An 18989-nucleotide genomic window follows, 5' to 3' on the forward strand; every position below is an offset into this window, starting at 1 on the left:
CCCACTTTCCAAACAGGCACAGCTGGTCCGGCGTGAGCGAAGGTGCTGACCTGGCTTTGCCCCTCCACAGGGTCAATGACTGGCTGCTGCGAATTAACAATGTGGATCTTATCAACAAGGACAAGAAGCAGGCGGTCAAGGTGCTCCTCAACGGAGGGGGGGCCATCAACATGGTCGTGCAGTGGCGCAAGTCCCTGGGCGGGAAGGTGGTCACGCCACTGCACATCAACCTAAGTGGACACAAAGGTAGAGGGGCCAGCAGAGGGGGCAGGGCGCCACCTCCTCCCAGGCAGGCGATGGTTCTCCTTGCAGGGGCAAGGCGTGGATGTCATTACAGCGCTGCCCACGCACCTTCCCCTTCTGGTCTTGCTGATCTCCCTTTGCATGCTTGATTCAGTTCACCAGATGTGCATTGCATCCGGGGCCTGACCTGGGCAGGGTGCCGGCTCGGGCAGGGTGCAGTCGGACAGCAACCCCCTTTTTGATGTCTGGTTAGCAAAGATGAGGCAGGACCGTGACCGGCTGGGCCAGGCGGTGACCGCGGTCAGCCTTGTGCTTGCAGACAGTGGCGTCAGCCTGGAGAATGGAGTGTACGCTGCCGCCGTGGTACCCAGGAGCCCCGCTGCCAAGGAAGGGTCTCTTGCAGTGGGAGACAGGATTGTGGCGGTAAGTCTTGCTGGGACAAGGTTAGGGCCAGGGTGACCCACTGCAGACAGACAGTTGAATTACAGTTGGAAGGTTTGAGAAAGAAATGTTCTTGGGCATTGCTCCGTGTGAACATTTAAAAATAATTTTGGGGGGAGCGGGTATAGCTCAGTGGTTTGAGCTCCTGCTTGCCATGGTCCCAGGTTCAATCCCCAGTACCTCTAAAAAAAAAAGATTTTTGATCCTGACGTCTTGATGATGTGTTTCTATTTATTTTAGAAACTTAAGAAATACAGAAAACGGAGGAAATAAAAGTCACTTGTATAGCTACCACCTGTAGAAAAGCTTCCTTAACATTTTTATGAATTTCTCTGCAGCCTGTACTCTATGCATGAATGTACATTTAGGAGAACTTTTTTTTTACAAGTTGATGTCATTGGTGTGTAACTTTTTGGATCTTTCATACTAAACATTATATCCTTTATTTGTTTCATTTTTTTATTGTCAAAGTAAGACTTGCTGTAAAATCTTCAAGTGATAGATACATGCACACAGTGAAAAGTGGTCTGACTCCTTCCTTCAGTCCTGCTCCCAGAGCTAATCTCTGCCCCCACTTGCTGGGTGTGCCCCCAGACCCTAAGTGCTTATACAAACCCACGTGTGCACGTACAGGGCTCTGGTGGGTGTGTGTTTCTTTCTGAGTACGTGAGCTCATACTGTGTTACTCTACGATTTGCCCTCTACATTGTGGCTGTCTTTCCATATTGAGCCTCATTTCTATCCCCTCAGTGATGTTCTGTTGGATTATGTGTAATGTAAAGCCCCCTCCCTTGCTGGTGACATAGGCATCGTTTCCAGTTTTTGCAATTGCGCACAGTTCTGCACTGACCGTCACCTGTGTGCATAGCTGCTTTGGGTACACGATTCTCTCTCTGGTGACTCTACTCTGAGTCATAGGGCATGCACATTTAATATTTTAAACTCACTTTCTGAACTTGAAAATGTCTTAAACTTTTTCATGATATACCCACAAAATTCCAGTCGTAGTGCTGGCAGTGAAAGTAACTCTTCCTCCAGTTCCAGACTCTGCATCTACCAACCTCCCTCGGCAACCTCCCACGGCAGCCACTGTTAACAGTTGATTGGGTTTTCTTGCAGAAATATTTAAAACATGGGTATTTCCTACTCTGCCTTTTCATCCAGATGGGATCAGAGCATGCTCAGGTGTCAGCCTTGCTTTTAGTTTCTAGCGGCGTGGCTTGGAGGTCCTTGCACACTTGCATGTCCCGGTCTGCCTCCCCGTTTTGCTAACTTCATGCTGCTCCTTGACGGCAGCAGCACGAGCTGTGGAACCAGTCCCTTCCTGATGGTCGTTAGGACATTTTTTTCCCTAAAAATTAAATATATATGTTGGTAACATATATAAGATTTCCCATTTTAATATTTTTAAGTAGATGTCAGTGGCATTAATCATATTCACAATGTTGTGCTGACATCACCACCATCACTACCAAGACTTTTCCCCCCTCACCCCAAACAGAAACTCTGTGCCTGCTTGAGACAATTCCCCACCCCCTCGCCTCAGCCCTGGTGACCTGTAATCTACTTTCTGTTCCTCGGAATTTGCTTATTCTAGATATTTCATATAAGAGGAATCCTACAATATCTGTCCTTTTGTGTCTGGCTTATTTCACTCAACATGATGTCTTCAAGGTTCACCCATGTTGTAGCATGAGTCAGAACTTCATTCCTTTTTATGGCTGAAGGATATTCCATTGTATGTCTAGACCACATTTGTTTACCCATTGCTCTGCTGATGGATACTTGCGTTGCTTCTACCTTTTGGCTAACAGTGAGTAATGCTGCTGTGAACTTGTGTCTAAGTATCTGTTTGTGTCCCTGTTGTCAGGTCTTTTAGGTGTATACCTAGGAGAGCAGTTGTAGAGTCATGGTAATTCATTGTTTAACTCTTTGAGAAATCTCTTTACTGTTTTCTATAGTGCCTGCAGCACTCTGCATTCCTTTGAAGACATCTTTGTCTTTACAAGTACTGCTGGAGAGGGCTCCAGGCTGTCCTGGAAAGTGTACTTTGGGGTAAATTCCTGGTGTTACTGCTCGGCCAGGAGCCCTATGCATTTAGCAGTTGATAGGATCTTCCCACTCTTGGCCTTTTCAGTCCCACCTGCAGTGTATGAGAGAGCTCCCTGCTTCACATCTTTGCCAATTTTTCTCAGATTTTCTTTTGAGCTGGGGTTTAAAAGCATATTAAAACGGCCATTGTGAAAAATGTTAAGTCGTGGAAAAGTTACAAGGAGAGCAATAACCAAATTAATCCTCCACTTTGATAATCACCCTGCATATACTTTTTTTTTAACTTGATTTTGAAATAATTATAGAGTCACAGGAAATTGCAAAGAGAACCTAGAGAGCTCCCATGTATCCTTTACCCATTCTCCCTCCAGGGCTACATCTTACACAACTAGAACATCTCGACCAGGGAGTGGACAGCTGTACGATGTGTAGGTGTGGTTCTGTGCCTTTCCAGCACGTGTGGTTGCATGGAATCACGAGTGTAGTCAAGACACACAACTGTTCCATCTGCACAAAGCTCGCCCTCGAGTTGACCCTTTGTAGTAACAGCCAGCCCTCCCCTCCCACCATTCCTAAACCTGGCAACCACTCATCTGGTTTCCAGCTCTGTGATTTTGCCATTTTGAAAATGTTATACAGTTGAACTGCAGTATGTGACCTTCTGAGATTGGCTCCCTCCACTCAGGCTCATGCCTTTGAGAGCCATCCAGGGTACTCTGTGTATCGGCTGTTTGTTCCTTTTTATTGCCGAGTGTTAATTGATGGCATGAAAGTACCACGGTTTGTTTAACCATTCACACATTGTACATACCCTTTTAAAAAGATTGGGGGAGTGGATGTGGCTCAAGCAGTTGCACACCTGCTTCTCATACAAGCCCAGGGAGGTCCTGGGCTTGGTCCCTGGGCAAAATAACAAACAAAGCACTCAGGAGAACCAGTCTGGTTCGGTGGTTGGGCACCGGCTTCCCACACCTGAGGTCCTGAGTTCAATCCCCAGCTCCAGGACCTCAAAAAAAAAAAAAAATAGGTCTGGACATGCCTGGAGGGCTGTTGGCAGAGATTCAGGGACAAGGGTTGAGAGATGAGCCTTCATTTCACGTGGCTCCTTTCTGTTTACAAAGTCTTTTGCAACCGTGTTTCCAGTCTCCTCACTGCCTCTGGGAGGGGTTTGAGTTTATTTTCCATTTTTTAATATGAAGGAATGGGACTTGGAAGCTCTGAGCTGCATCCAGCATCACGCAGCAGAAAGTGGCAGGACAGAAATGACCCCCTAAGATCTTTGGGGCTCTGGCCCCAGACGGACAGGCGCTTTTCCCTGGATTGACTTTAAGGGTGTGCGTTTCACTGGCCTCAGAAACCTTTGCCTGGCTCCTTGTGTCTTACCACTGAGCGGCTTTCTCTCATCTGCCCACTCCAGAAGGTGTGACCTTACAGAACCAGGCCTGCTCCCCTAGGATGGCAGCCGGGCCATGCCCCTGCCTGGGGTCTGCCCGGGGCCGCCCTGCGGGTGAGCTTGATGGGCTCTCTGTTTGGTCCTAGATCAATGGCATTGCACTGGACAACAAGTCTCTGAATGAATGTGAATCTCTGCTGCGGAGCTGCCAGGACTCCTTGACCCTCTCTCTCTTAAAGGTGAGGCTCCCTCCCTGTGCCTGGCTCTGCTCTCATTGTCTGGGACACAGACAAAGCCTCAGCTCTGCGGACCCCAGCTCTACTTCTCGGCATTGCTGGAAGCTTGTTTCACAACATGTAGGGCGTGCGTGAGGCCTGACGGGATCCTGGCTTAAAACAAAAAGCAGCTCTAACTGTATATTTATATACAAAAGTATATTTTGGGGGCAGTAGGGTATATTTGAATACCATCTAATATGATGTTATCATATAATAATATCTAGTTATTCAGATGATAATAGTGAATTATTTTCTTGTGTAAGGGAATAGCCTTATTTTGAGAGGTATTTGCTGAAGTTGTTTGGAGTAAAATGTCATATCTGCAACTTCCTTTCAGACAGGAAAAAACAACTTGGTAAAATGTTGAATCCAGATGGTAGGTTTATGGGTGCTCATTGTACTTTCCTATTAATTTTTCTACATAGTTGGCAAAATTTATAATAGAACAAAATTACTTGTCCATTTCAATAAGAGCTGTGTATTTTTAACTCTGCAATTTTGCTTTTATGTTTAATAATTTTTTTAAAAATGTGTAGGATGTTGTACAGGTAAATTCAGAAAGTGCTCAGATTCAAAGGAACCATGTGGCTCATGTGAGTTCCAAGGGGCCAGGACTGAGAACTGCAGGTGCAAGCCGCACCTGCCAGAGGGAGACAGGGGTGTGTGAGTGTGTATGCAGGTGTGTGCATCAGCCCCTCTCGGTCTTTGGATGGCCCATTTCAGGTCCTGCAGTCTCATCTCCCTCGCTCTCGCTCCTCTGCTTTAGGTGTTCCCTCAGAGCTCCTCATGGAGTGGCCAGAACATCTTTGAAAATATCAAGGACTCGGATAAGATGTTGAGTTTCCGAGTGCAGGGCCCTGAGGTCCAGGCTTACAACAGACGGAACTTGACGCAGCACAACAACTCCACGCAGACAGATATCTTTCTGTGGACAGGCTGGAGGACAGGAAGCAGCCGGGCCCCCCTGGGGGCAGTGGCTCCTTCCTGCACAAGCCGTTCCCTGGGGGGCCCTTCCTGGGCTCCCCGCAGGCCTGCCCAGGTGCCGTGGAGCATAGTCCCAGTTCCTTCTGCTCGGACCTCTCCGGGGAGCGCGGCTATGGGCTGGTGGATGTGTGCAGCCGGCGGCCCCTGCTGCCCTTTGAGACAGAGGCAGGCCCTTGCAGGGTGTCCGAGGCTCCCCTGCATAAGGCAGAGTCCAAGAGCTCCAACAGTGGCGGGACGTGGCCCAAGGCCGTGCTCAGCTCCGTGGTGGAGACCGAGAAGCTCTCTGTGTACAAGAAGCCAAAGCAAAGAAAGTTCATCTTTGACCTGAACACGTTCAAACGCCCCCAGACACCCCCCAAGATAGACTACCTTCTCCCCGTCCCTGCTCACTCTCCCCAGGCCTCCAAGAGAGTGGGGCCCCTGACACCCCCGAAACCTCCCAGGAGGAGCGACTCCATGAAGTTTCAGCACAGACTGGAGACCAGCTCCGAGTCAGAGGCCACTCTGGTGGGCAGCTCCCCATCCACCAGCCCCCCGGCGGCCCTGCCTCCTGGCGCGGACCCCGCGGAGCCCACGTGCACTTCGCCCCCTTGCAAGGCGAAGGTCCGCATCGCCTCCAGCTACTACCCTGAAGGCGACGGGGACTCCTCCTACCTGCCGGCCAGGCCAAGAAGTCCTGTGACGAGGACCTCACCTCCCAGAAGGCTGACCAGCTGGGCCAGAAGCGCCGCAGACCCAAGTCTGCTCCCAGTTTTCGGCCCAAACTCGCCCCAGTGGTCATTCCTGCTCCATTCCTGGAGGTAGAGCTCTGCCTGGGAGTGGGGCCTGGTGGGAATGGGGGGTCATAGCAGTCGAGAGCCACACCAAGGCATCCTGCACCAGGTCCCCAAGCTTGCTTAGCCCTGGCTCCTTCGCCCGAGGGGAGGGAAAGGGGTGGAGGAGGTGGGGGGGGAAGCAGCCCCAATGGGAGGTGGGAATGTGGAGCTAAAAGAGGAGCCCTTTCTTAGGAGTAGCATTTGATTTGCTTATTCAAATAGCTTTTGAACATCTGCGAGAAAACACGGTGGCACAGACTTGCCTTGAAAGGTTTAGGGAGACAGGCTGGCATACCTGGTCAGCCAGCCCGGGATAGTGTGGTTGTTTTGGTGTGTGCTGTAGTCATTTCCAGAAGGAAGAGAATGCCACAGGTGGCGGGCAGCATTCAGGGAAGCTGTGCTGCTCCCGGCAGACAGGAAGCACGACATGGTGCAAGCCGGGTTGTGACTGTGTCGGAAGCACCCGTGTTCTCACCATTTCTACACATAAGCCCTCTTTATTTGAAAGAACAGGGATACTGTCTCTGCTTTTCTTCCGAATTGGTTTTAAGGGAAGCTCTTGCCTTTCCGCTAATGTCTGCACAACGTGAACGAGCAGCGCCTTGGTGTCAGGAGGAGCTCCCGGGCAGACGTCAGCTTTCAGGCGCGCCCACGTCGCTGCCTGCTTCCAGCAGTCGCCTCTTGCCTTTGTTTCCTCAGGATCAGAAGTGTGTCACGGCAGGTGGTGACCTCTCCCCAGAGCTCCCGGAGTGGTCCCCTTACTCTCCAGGCCATTGCGGTCAGCACGGCAACCCCCTGCTCTACCCCAGCAGGGCGTCTGTGGGTGAGCTGATGAGGCGGGTGGGGGCAGAGGTCGGTGTGGTCGCATGGGTCTGCCCAGACTTGGGAGGGTGGGGGGCGTTGGCTTACGGCCCAAAGAACTGGAGGTGGTCCCTACCTGTGATGTTTTGTCTGGCATCGGTGACAGTTGTTTCTCAAAGCACTTTATCCCCTGTGCGAGCCGGGAAGTGGAAGCATTAAAGTGGGTTTGTCCATTTTACTGGTGGAGAAAGGCAGGTAGCTCTTTGCTGGGTAGCGGATTGGCAGCTGGCGCCCTTTTGGACTTGTGAGTCCTTTCCCCAAATTACTCTGCAGCTTCTTGGTGGTGCTCAGGGCCAGGGGCTGGGCGTGGGGCCACCGGGGGGCTCTGGGGCAGTGGTTCTCACCCAGACCCTTTCCAGGCACCATCCCCCGGAGCGTGACACCGAGCACCACCGTGAGCTCCATCCTGAGGAACCCCATCTACACCGTGCACAGCCACAGGCTCGGCCCCTGCAGCTCCCCGTCCCCAGAGAGCTGGGCCCCCAGGGTTTGCACCCCAGGTATGCGAGCCCCCCCACGCCTCCCTGGCTCCCCTGCTTTCCAAGCCTACCCGGGCTGCCAGGCACCCAGAGCTCGTGGGCAGTTTGGCCAGGAAGGGGCTTAGAGCAGCCTGGGGTCCCCTGGAAGGTGAGCTTTAAAGGTGGCCCCTCCCTCCACCAGCATGGGGTCTGTAAAGCTCTTGAACCCCACAGAGGCTCAGACCTCCCTACAGGTCTGGCTTTGTGTCCACAGCGTGTTTGTGCCCTAAGTGCCAGACTGACCCTGTCGTGGAGGAGGAGATGGCCGCATAGGAGGGGGCTGGGTGGAGGCCACTCTTGGGCTCATTCATCTAGTTATTTGACAAGTATTTACTGAGCACCTCCTAGATGCCACAGACTGTTCTAGTTTCAAGGGGATGCAGCAGGGCACTGAAGGATGAGCTTGCTGGCCCGGCAGTGCTCTGTGTTCACGTGTGGGGAGGCAGGCAGGTGGTGGCTCTGGAGACGGGAAAACATGGCAACAGGCTGGACTGTGACTCGAAGGCAGGGCGGGCCGCCTGATGGGGGGGGTGCTGCAGTGACTGTGAGGCAGGAGGGGAGTCTGGCTGTCCCAAGACTGGGGAGCGCCCCGGGGGAGCAGAGTGGTAGGTGCCTGGGCCGAGGGTGGGAGGTAGCAGGCAGTGCACTGGCTTGGGGGGCAGAGTGATTGGAGTGTGGTGGGGGACAGTGGCTCAGGAGGGGGTCACAGGTTGTAGGGGCTTGAAAGCAAAGGTTTGGATTTTGTCCCAAGTCTGGTGGGGTCTGTGGGAGGGAGGGCATAAGCAAGAGGCATCCTCTCTGCACAGCTGGAAGAAGCCGTCCCTGGGTTGCTCTCAGGCCAGCCCCCCTTCTGTGACCTGCCATGCCCTCTGAACAAGGCACAGAGCCCCCTCTCTGGGCCAGCCTCTCCTGGCCCACATCCTCGGAGGAGTGGTTCCAGCCGCCTGAGCCCGCCGGCTTCGGGAGCCCCTCTTTTCCCATACGGAAGTCCCTTTTTCACGGGGGCCCTGGCTGAAGTGCACTTGGCTGGCGGCTCCGGCTGTGTGGCCCTCTGTGCTGCTCGAGGGGCCCTCTGCCCGGGAGCGGTTTGCCCGTGAGCAGCAGAGTCCCAGGGCTGCGGGCCGCCCTCTGCCTGACCAGGGGGTGTCGGTGACGCCCGTCGCACGCACGTCTTCCCCGGGCGCCCCGCTCGGGCCTTCCTCCCTGAGCCCCCTCGCCCCTCTCGTTCTCTCCAGTGTCCAGCACCAAGGACGTCTGAGCCTGGACCTGAGCCCCCAGGTCTGCAGCGACGACCCTGAGATGAGGGCCTCCCACAGCTCCAACTCGCTGCCCTCCAGCGCCCGCCTCGGTAACCGCGCAGGCTGCTGTCACCTGGCCCCCGCCCTCGCTTACCTCCCCCTTCCCGGTCGGCAGAGCCTCCCGGTGGCCTGCTCCCTGCTGCCTCTGCCCACCCCCCATGGAGGCCGGCTCATTTCCACGCAGGGCTGACCGCCTTGCGGGCTGGTCCCACCCCGCCCCGCTCAGAGCCGCTCCCCATGTCTCTTCGCTTCCTTCAGTGACCCTGCTGCCTTCCTGCTGCAGTAGCTCCAGAGGAATCCCGCGGCTAGGGAGCCTCGCTCTGGGCACCCAAGCTTGAACGCGACCTGGGGGAGGCATTCTGCTGTCCACTTGTGGGGACCGTAGCCCCACGTAGGGTCTCGCAGGTCCCCCCTAGACACCCTGAGGGGGTGGTTCACGGTGTTGGGGAGAGAAGACGGAGCGGCTGCTGCATGGCTTGGGTCACTGTCCCTGCCTGTGCGGTCCCGTCTGGAGTGGCCGTCGCCTGTGTGGCTCGTTCAAGGACAGGGGCTCAGCGCCTATCTTTCTCCATCTCCTCTCATTTAGACCTCTAGGGGGTGAATGGCAAGGCTCAGCTCAGAGTTTTTGTTGTGATTGTACATCTCTCTGGTCTTCCAAATTGGTGGTGAGGGCTGGTGTTTAATCATAGGACTAAAGTTTCGTCCCCTTGGAACTCTAGGGTCTTCGAGTAACTTGCAGTACAAGGCGGAACGCATTAAAATCCCATCGACGCCCCGATACCCCCGGTCTGTCATGGACTCTGATCGAGGTAAGCGCCTCTCGCAGCCCCCTCCATGCCAGCCCTGCTCTTTCCCTTTCTCCTCACTGTTGAGTGTCTGGGTACAGCTGATAACTTGCACCTGCTTCCGTTGATCAGCGTTTGCCGAGTCAGCCCTGGGCTTGGCGACTTGGGATGGACCCAGGCCCTGTGGCGCGGTCAGGCCCCGTGGCACGCAGCGGCGGGGACACGTCCTCCTCCTGGCCGTGGCAGCCGGGGCCCCCAGAGATGATGGTGGCCCACAAGCTCCCGCGCTCTCTTGCAGGTTCGCTGTCGCATTCTGAGTGCAGCACGCCGCCTCGGTCGCCCCTGAATGTCGACACCCTGTCCTCTTGCAGCCAGTCCCACGCCTCGGCTTCCATACTGCCAAGGATCGCAGTCAACCCCACGTCCCTCGGGGAGCGCAGGAAGGACCAGTGAGGACCACCTGGGCTCTGTGTCACGGCCACACTGGTGGGCGGCGCATCCCTCAACGGGGGCTCATGGGCACGCACAGCAGGGGTTGTGGGGTCCGTTGTTATTTGATCCCAGGACTGGGCCACCTGGGTTTTGGTTCCACTGGTGCTGGGTCGTGTCTTGCTCTGGTGCATCCCTAGTGCCACCCACGGGGCCTTGGGATGTGGGAGCCGTAGCCCAGCCTGCTGTGCCCCCAGGGGTGGGCACGTGTAGGTGACAAGGCAAGGAACAGGGTGGGCTCCTTCCACGGAGTGCCGCGGGGCACGGTGGGCCTGCGGGGAGGGTGCTGGACGCGAGCCCGACGGTGGCTCCACGGCCGCGGCTATCGCTCTGTGTAAACACCGTGAGTGCATTAAGTCGTGAGAGCCTCAAACTAACCCCAGTGTGAGTGACATTGTTATGATTGTCATTAGCCCCATTTTGCAAATGAGAAAACTGAGGCTGGGAAGTTGTAGTGTTTTGTCTGTGTCATGTCTTAGCAGTGGGCATTGGGATTCACTCTTTGCCTTGTTCTTTGGTCCCAGAACAGCTATAGCTCTCGGTTATTATTATTTCTACCTTTTATTGTGAAATATACATAAAGGGGCAAAGAAAGAATATAAAGCCTAAATGTACAGCTAAGCCAGCCGTGGTTTCATTTTAAGTGCAGGCCAGTCCCTGCTTCACTCTTAGGTTCACTGTAGGCCTCATGTCTGTCCGAGGCTGCCCCGTCTACGAGTCTGTACTCCCCTCCAGACACGCTGTCCACACACACCTCGTCCCTCTCTGTCGTTCCTGCAAATGGCATTTGGTGGATCGTGTTTACATTTAGAAGGTCCTGTCCAGAGTGTGGGTCTTTAGGCCATCTCATTAAACTTGAACTTGCCTTTATTTAATCACGTAAAAAAGAACACAGCTGCCCTTGTCCAGGCGAGACCAAAAAGCTGAAGACCCTCTGTAGCCGTGAGCCTCAAGTGACCTTTGCCGGCAGGGTCGGGGAGGGGGGCTCCGTTAAGAAAATCTCATATTTGACTCGAAAGCGTGACCTCGTCAAACAGCCCAAGAGCCTGGGAGAGGGGTGTGTCCTCGTTCACCAGCGCCTGGCCCGTTAGGGGACACTGTGAGGGGCAGTTTGAGTCCACGGGGAGGGCCGGTCCTCACCCACGGGGATTTCCCATGTGTGCACACAGGGACACGGCCTGCAGGCATGGGGCCGGGGCTGGAGGTTCTCGACCCCGGCTCTGGTCATTGCGAGACCAAGACCTTCCCCTGAAGTCAGTGCGTCCTTAGAAGTAGAGGGGGTTTCGTCATGTCGCAGTCCAGTAATCCCTTCACTCCCTGTGCCGTGCAGAGAGCTGGGGACTCCACTGGGAAGGACACAAGTGTTGTGAGCTTACGGCCTCATCAGAGAAATGTGAAAACACGAGCAACCAGAACAGACAACAGGTGTGAAAAATAATCCTGGGGAGCGGATGTAGCTCACCCGCTTCCCACATATGAGGTCCTGGGTTCAGTCTCTGGTAACTCCTAAAAAAATCCTTTTTACCCCTGATTTTGAAGCATACTATCATATAACTACTCATAGAAAATTGGACAAAAACACAAGTCATCAGAGTAGAGAACACTTATTTAAAATAATCCTTTTTTTCCTGAGAGAAGGAAAAAACTAATCTCATCAACCAGAGATTTGATAACTGCTACCTGTTTGTGATGTGTGTCTGTGTATTTTATTCCTGTTTCATTATTTATTTGTTATACATAGTCACATCTTTTACTTACTCTAAGCTCCTCGTCACATGAAGTATACTGTATAAACCTATTTAAAAGGAACCTTAAAAAAATGAACAAGATTTCAAGGAAATAGTGTTTTAACTGCTCACAAAAATGCAACCTCATTATCCTGAGAAAAATTAATTGTGCTTATGTTAAAAAATTAAAATCAGAAGATTAACCAGCAAAAATCACCACACATGCCCTCACTTAGAGGTCCACTTTGTTAACATGTCGGTGGCCTTCTGGAGATGTCGTCATGCGTGTGCATACATGTAAGTTTGCACGTGCACATTTGTGGAAGTGGAATTGTGCTGTATGGACCTGCCTTCTCGTTTCCCAGTGTGTCCTGTTCGTCTTTCCAGAGGAGTTGTTGTGATCGATATGTCAGTTGTGATGGCTCCATGGCTTCTGTTGAATGGCTGTTATTTTACAGTTGTCCTTTTCTCTTTTGAGGAAAGGGTACTGGTTAGAAGTGGCACAGAGGGCGGCGTGTTAAGGGAGGACTGTGGCGTCCCCGGCTGGAGCACCTCCTCGTGGGGGCGGCTGCTCTCTGAGGTCTTGCACCTCTAAACCGTCTGTGTTTGGATGCAGGTTGAGTCATGGAGATGACCTGGCCACGGACCAGGCCTGGTCTGAGCTGGGGAGGCCGAGGGAAGCGCTGCAGGGCGCCAGGGGAAGGGCCGTGCTGGCAGAGGTGTAATCTCAGCTCTCCTGCGATCCGTACCACCACAGACCTCTTCTGAGACTGCCTGTGCCTGCCGGGCCCAGGTCCTTCTCACGCCCACGGGCACGGGGGGCAGCTCCCCGGGGGTGCAGCAAGGGCATGGTCTTTCCATGGCTTCCATGCTGACTGCCGCTGCAAACCCAAGCCGTCCAAAGGGGGCCATGATCAATTTGCATCACCCTGGGTAGCCAATAAATATAAAAACTGATATTTTATACTGTCTTTCCTCAAGGGACTGTCACCCCAGAAGCCATCTCTTTTCCCAGGAAGGGGTTCTTGGGACCCTGCTGGAGTTTGTAAATCGCATACTGTGTGAGGCAGCTCGGCTCACGTGGAGAATCTCAGGGTCTTCCCCTGCACATATCAGTGTTTATAGTTCACACGGACTGTTCTCGTGTCTCTGGGATGGGGTGCTTTGGTGTCCATTGCTGCCATGTTCATATTACATGAGGTTGCAGGAACATGCATCATTTGTCATGAGAGAGTTGGGGTAGCCACTCCTCCACCTGCCTGTGTCACCCCAGGAGCACCTGTGCTCCCTGGCCTCTTCTGCATAGCCCAGTTGCATGCCTGAGCACAGACCCTTCCCCAGAACTCTTTGGATCTGAGTCCCCCAAACTGCTGGCTCTCTTCCAAGGTCTTATGTGGAGGAGCCATGCCACGTCAAGGTGCACAAGGGCCTGGAGCCTCTGGGGATCTCCATCATGAGTGGTGAGAAGGGTGGGATCTACGTCTCCAAGGTGACCAGGGGAAGCATCACCCACCAGGCCGGCCTGGAGTACGGAGATCAGTTACTTGAGGTGAGAGAGGGCTGCCCTCCGTAGCATGTTCGTGGCAGCATTCTCCTCCTCTCCCTCCTCTCCTCCTCGGCCTCCTCTCCTCCCCATCTGCCAGCCCACCCCCCACATCCCCGTCCCCATCCTCCAGCCTGCACCCCACATCCACATCCCCATCCCCATCCCCCAGCCTGCACCCCAAGTGCCTATCCCCCAGCTCTCCCCCCACATCCATGTGCCCATCCCCCAGCCCACCCCCCATGCCCCTGTTGCCTAGCCCACCCCCCACATCCTGTCCCCAGCCCTTTGTGGGTGTCTCCCCAGTTCAATGGCATAAACCTGCGGAGTGCCACGGAGCAGCAGGCCCGGCTCATCATCGGGCAGCAGTGTGACACTGTCACCATCCTGGCCCAGTACAACCCACACATGCACCAGCTGGGCAGCCACTCACGCTCCAGGTGAGGCCGGAGGCCCTGGACTGTGGGCTGGGGAGTGGGCGGGACGGGCGAGCTGCTGGAGAGCAGGGCTACCAGCTGCATCTCCTGGGCCTCCGGCTCCTGGGAGGAGGAGAGTTGACCAGCCTAGATTTTGGATGAGAGAGACATTTAAAGGGACATGTCTCCTCCTGAAACTGGGCGAGTTAACTGTGGGCCAGGGTCGCATTGGGTAGCCAGAGGCTGAAGCCCAGGGCGGGATTCTCAGGCACACTCTGTCCTGAGCAGACCCTGCACCCCTGCCTGTGTCTTAGCCCGGGCTGTGGGCCGTGGGGCAGGTGAGAGAAGGGGGAGACAGGGTTCTCAGTAGCCTAGCACGTTGCAGCTTAGTGGGGGGTCGAGACATGAGCCAAGGAAAAGGGACAGAGAATTCACGTGTCACCGGGGTGCCGCAGGCATCAGGCCAGAGGTGGTCTGAGAGGACCTCGGGGTTGAGGACATAGTGGGCCCTGGGTAGGGGAGAGGTGGACCGGCGCCTCCTGCAGGTGACCGGCCACGCGCGTCCAAGCTCCGAGGCACCTGCATCTCCTTGGGCTTCGGGGTAGGACCCACGTGGACCCAATCCCCCCTTAGGACCCGCATTGTCATTGGAGGGGTGTGGCTCTGGGCGGCTGCCCCTCATTCTCCCTGCCCCTCCCCACTCCAGTTCCCACCTGGACCCTGCGAGCACCCACTCCACACTCCAGGGAAGTGGTGCCACCACCCCGGAGCACGCCTCTGCCATCGATCCCCTGATGGAGCAGAACGAGGGCCCTGGCACGCCCCCGTGCAAGCAGAGCACGCCCAGCTCCAGGTCAGCCAGCCGGCACGGGCTGGGAGCCCTCCCTTTGTGCGGGCAGCCAGGCGGGGGGTCCTTGTGAGCCCCAGCTCTTCCTCTGAGCGCATGGGCATGGGGGCTGCTGCCAGCCCTCCCCACCCCCCAGCTGCTGCGTCCCCACCGGCTGCCAGCCACCCCAGCCACCCCAGCCGCACACCGGGTCTTTGGTGTTGGTAGGGCGGGGAGGTGCATGCCATAGCCGCTCTTTTCCTCCCCCCTCCTTCTTTTTTCTCATTTTCCCATTGACTCCCTCTCTGCCCCACCTCTCCTCTCTCTTTTCCTTTTATCCCTCACTTGTTTATCAGGCTCTGGGTTGGGGCCGTCAGAGCAGTTTCACCCCCAGGGAGCTCCTGGTTTAGAGGGCGTGGTCCTGGGCACAGGCTCAGTGGCGCAGTTGAAAGGCTGCAGGAGGGTGGCAGGGGGAGGCGGGAGACCGTGAGGCAAGTAGAGCCCGGGTCCGGATCAGCCACAGTTCTGACTTGCCCGTGCCCGCCTCCCTGTCTGTGCGTGATCGAGCAACTTCGTCTTTCTTCCCGAAAGGATGGTGGGAGATGCCAACAAGAAGACCCCAGAGCCGCGAGTCATCTTCATCAAAAAGTCTCAGCTGGAGCTCGGGGTGCACTTATGTGGCGGGAACCTGCACGGGGTGTTCGTGGCCGAGGTGGAGGACGACAGCCCTGCCAGGGGTCCCGACGGCCTCGTGCCAGGGGACCTCCTCCTTGAGGTGAGTCCTTAGCTGCACCCTGGGGGTCTGTCTCAGATGGCCCCGGGGACAGACAGCGCAGACTTGATGCCGGGTGACCCCTGGGTGATTTTATTTTAAACCCTCATAAACCCAGGGTGCTGCATGGACCCTCTGGGTAGACCCCTGGGAAGCCGGGCAGGCCTCTGAGAAGCTGTGGGCAGAGCCCCCCAGCCTGGCTGTGGGGGTCCAGGAGAAGATGCTCTGCTCTTGTGCGCAGCAGCCTCAGATTTGACAGGGAGAGTTGTACCTCCCCTGCACAGGGTCCCCTTTTGATGAAGAGTTGGTGCATAGATATTTAAAGGTTCAAGTGCAACGAGAGGGAATGCTGTATTTCGAATATCTCATACTTGCACGAGGACTCGAACGTGGCTTTTCCTGGGCACTGGGGGAGACCCCAAGGATTCAGCCCTTCCTCCAGAGGGGAGGCAGGGGGGCTCCCAGGTAGGGGGATGTCGGTTCTCTGCCTCTTCGCCACACTGGCCTCTCCTGGCTATCCAGGCCGCCCCCTGGTTTCTGCCCTTCTGACCCCAACCCCCCTCATCCCCGGGCAGTACGGCTCCCTGGACATCCGGAGCAAGATGGTGGAGGAGGTCTACGTGAAGATGCTGAAGCCCAAGGACAGCGTCCACCTGAAGGTGCAGTACTGGCCCGAGGAGTTCACCAGGATCAAGGGCCTGCCTGGCGACAGCTTCTACATCAGGTGCCGGGCCTGGGGGGTCGGGGCCAGGGGAGCGGCCTCCTGTGGCGCTCCATTCCTCATCAGTGCCCCTGTGCTTCCTGCCTCCTAAGGGTAGGGCCGTGGTAGCTGTTACCTGACCCCCTGATCTGCAAGTCACAGCATGGTGCTCGTGACTTCGAAACACCCTTGCGGGCTTTGAGGAGCAGGTGGGCTTCCTTATTTGGGGCTTAGGGCCTGGGGGGATTTGGAGGCCACAGATCCCCCTTTCCCTCTGGTCTGCCCTCCTCCCCTTCCTGTCTTGCCCAGCAGTGTGCATGTGGACGTTGGGGTGCCTTGTGACATGGTGTGGGTGCAGGCACAGGATTAAGCATTTCCTGGGAGGGACTTTTAGCTTTCTTCATGATCCCTCAGATCTGAGACCCCCCCAAAATTAAGAACCACTGATCCTGAAGTACCATGTGGTGCATTTCCCTGTCTCCATGGCCTATTTCCATCTTGCGGGGTCTCCAGTCTGTAGGAACCATGGCCCTTGCCTTCAGGAGGGAAGGCATGCAAGAAGACCCATTTGGAAGGGGAGGGCAGGGCCTCAGGTCTTGGCCAGAAGTTCTCAGTCTGAAGGAGACGGTGCTGCCCTAGTCCTAGGGGAAGGCACCACCTTCGTCCTCCTGTGCAGAGCACGGGCGCCCGCCTTCGGGGAGCCGCTGCAGAGTGGGAAGACCCAGCTCCAGTTTCTGGAATGACTTTTTAGTCTGGGGGAAGCACAGTGCAGGAGAGCAGTCTTGGGGGGCGGCTCCTTCAGGGTGCAGCTCCCCCTGATCGCATCCTCAACCCACCCAGGGCCCTGTACGACCGGCTGGCAGAGGTGGAGCATGAGCTGAGCTTTAAGAAGGATGACATCCTCTATATTGATGACACCTTGCCCCAGGGCACGTTTGGCTACTGGATGGCCTGGCAGCTGGACGAGAACGCCCAGAAGATCCAGCACGGGCAGATTCCCAGCAAATATGTGTATGTCCTCTCCAGCCCCGGGCTGGGGGTTTGGGCGGGGGCAGAGTGGGCCGCCAGCCACGGAGCTGTCCCAGGGATGAAGGGCAGGGGCTGGGCTGCGGGGAGGGCTAAGCTGCTCGTTCCCACCTCTGGTTGGCCAAGATCAGTTATCTAAGGAACTGCCCCTGGCATAAATCAGAATTGTGCAGAGAGACAGTGGTGACTCAGGAAGCATAACTTTAAATGCTGTTAAGCTGGGGAGCAGCTGTAGCATAGAGGTTTGAGCACCTGCTTCCCATGTACAAGGTCCCAGGTTCAATCCCTGGTACCTCCTGAAAAAAAAAAAAAAAAGGGAAAACAGGCTCAAGAAAATGCTATTAAGCGAGGGCTTTCGTGGCAGTTCCTTTGACACTGATCCGAGTAGAAAGTGGTAGAAATTCCTAAGAGCTGGCCCCTAGCACTGGTGTTTGTGCAACCCCCTGCAAAGGTGGGTGAAGGGGTCCTCGGTGGTGGGCTGGGTGAAGTAGCTATGAAACCTGCAAAGGGGAGCCCTGGAACAGGCCCTGGTCCTGTATCAGCTCTCGCCTTCCTCACCGAGCAGTGTGGGCAGGGAGATGGTCCCAGCAGCCTTGCCCAGCACTGCCATTCTCTGCGGCCACAGGATGGACCAAGAATTCTCCAGGAGGCTCAGCATGTCCGAAGTCAAAGATGATAACAATGCTGCAAAGACGCTGTTGGCCGCCGCACGCAGGTCCTTCTTTCGAAGGAAACATAAGCACAAGCGCAGTGGGTCCAAAGAAGGGAGGGATCTCCTGGCCTTGGACGCCTTTTCCAATGACTCCATTCCACTCTTTGAAGGCAAGTGGCTAAACTTGGTTTTCCAGTGGACTCTCAGGATTTGAGTTGATGTTTATCACTTAAGCCTCAAGACAGTGGCTTAAGCAAGACAGGGTCTATTTTTCTTTCAAATGCAAGAAGGCTGGTGGCAGGCATCTGGATTGGTTGGGTGGCGCTGCAGTTTTCAGAGTCTATGATCATTTTGCTTGTCACCCATAGTATGTGGCTCCGGTCTTGGGGCTTCCCTGTGGTCACCATGTGTGTCTTTGCAGCTCTAGCCATCATGTCTTTGTTTCAGGTGGCAGGAAGGAGGCTGGACCTCTGCCTGACAACTCTCTTTAAATCACAGCCCCATGCTGTGGCTTCCACTTGTATCTCACTGACCACTCTCATCTGCCAGGGACATGGGAAAAGAGGGATTTGGCTGGGTGCATTGTGGCCTCAACGTTACAGGAAACCCTGTTAGTAAGGGAGAGACAAAGATGGGCAGTGGGGAGGCCGAAAGCAGTCTCTGCTCAGGGACGTTGCTTCCAGAATGGCTGCGTTTCAGGCTGCTTGGTGGTGACCCAGGGCCACCCATCTCCGCAGGTCCTTGGTGTCAAGTATCAGGGAAGGTCAGGTGGACCCTGGCAGACGGCCTCGAGGGGAGGGTGCATTTGTCCTGTAAAGCAGGCCCTTCCCAAGGCTGCTCTGATTTTGGCCTGTAGCCCTAGGATGTGTGCCAGCCAGGCAGGGCGGGCACGGTGCAGGGCGGGCAGGGGTAGGACGGGCACGGGGCATGGCAGGCATGGCGCAGGGCAGGCACAGCATGCAGGGGAAGGGCGGGCAGGGGCCTCTGGGAACAGAAGGGGGGGTGGCTTCCTTCTTCCCTCCCTTTCCTGTCCCTTCTCCTCTGTGTTTAAAATGGAGGCCTGGGGCTCAGAGAGTGGAGTTACCTACACCCTGGGTCCCGGGCTCCCCATTACTCTCCGTTAAGACTAGAGCCCGGGGGCCTGGTCTGCCTGCCTGTTTTTCTGCGCCT

General features: G+C 55.5%; 1 protein-coding gene across 1 annotated transcript in view; it reads left to right on the forward strand.

The window, feature by feature from the left end:
• LOC131278853 (disks large homolog 5-like) overlaps positions 1–18989 on the forward strand; it is a 199539-nt gene that overhangs the window by 169081 nt on the left and 11469 nt on the right. Inside the window, 19 exon segments of the mRNA XM_058299452.2 lie at positions 71–246; positions 563–666; positions 4276–4368; positions 5174–5330; positions 5333–6051; positions 6054–6191; positions 6906–7029; positions 7427–7528; positions 7531–7567; positions 8821–8933; positions 9603–9692; positions 9967–10117; positions 13271–13433; positions 13734–13867; positions 14550–14696; positions 15261–15444; positions 16017–16165; positions 16982–17152; positions 17793–17989. Of these exon segments, the coding sequence (XP_058155435.1) occupies positions 71–246; positions 563–666; positions 4276–4368; positions 5174–5330; positions 5333–6051; positions 6054–6191; positions 6906–7029; positions 7427–7528; positions 7531–7567; positions 8821–8933; positions 9603–9692; positions 9967–10117; positions 13271–13433; positions 13734–13867; positions 14550–14696; positions 15261–15444; positions 16017–16165; positions 16982–17152; positions 17793–17989 (3149 nt within the window).

This window comes from Dasypus novemcinctus, chromosome 6 (assembly GCF_030445035.2).
Source record: "Dasypus novemcinctus isolate mDasNov1 chromosome 6, mDasNov1.1.hap2, whole genome shotgun sequence".
Classification (NCBI taxonomy): domain Eukaryota; kingdom Metazoa; phylum Chordata; class Mammalia; order Cingulata; family Dasypodidae; genus Dasypus; species Dasypus novemcinctus.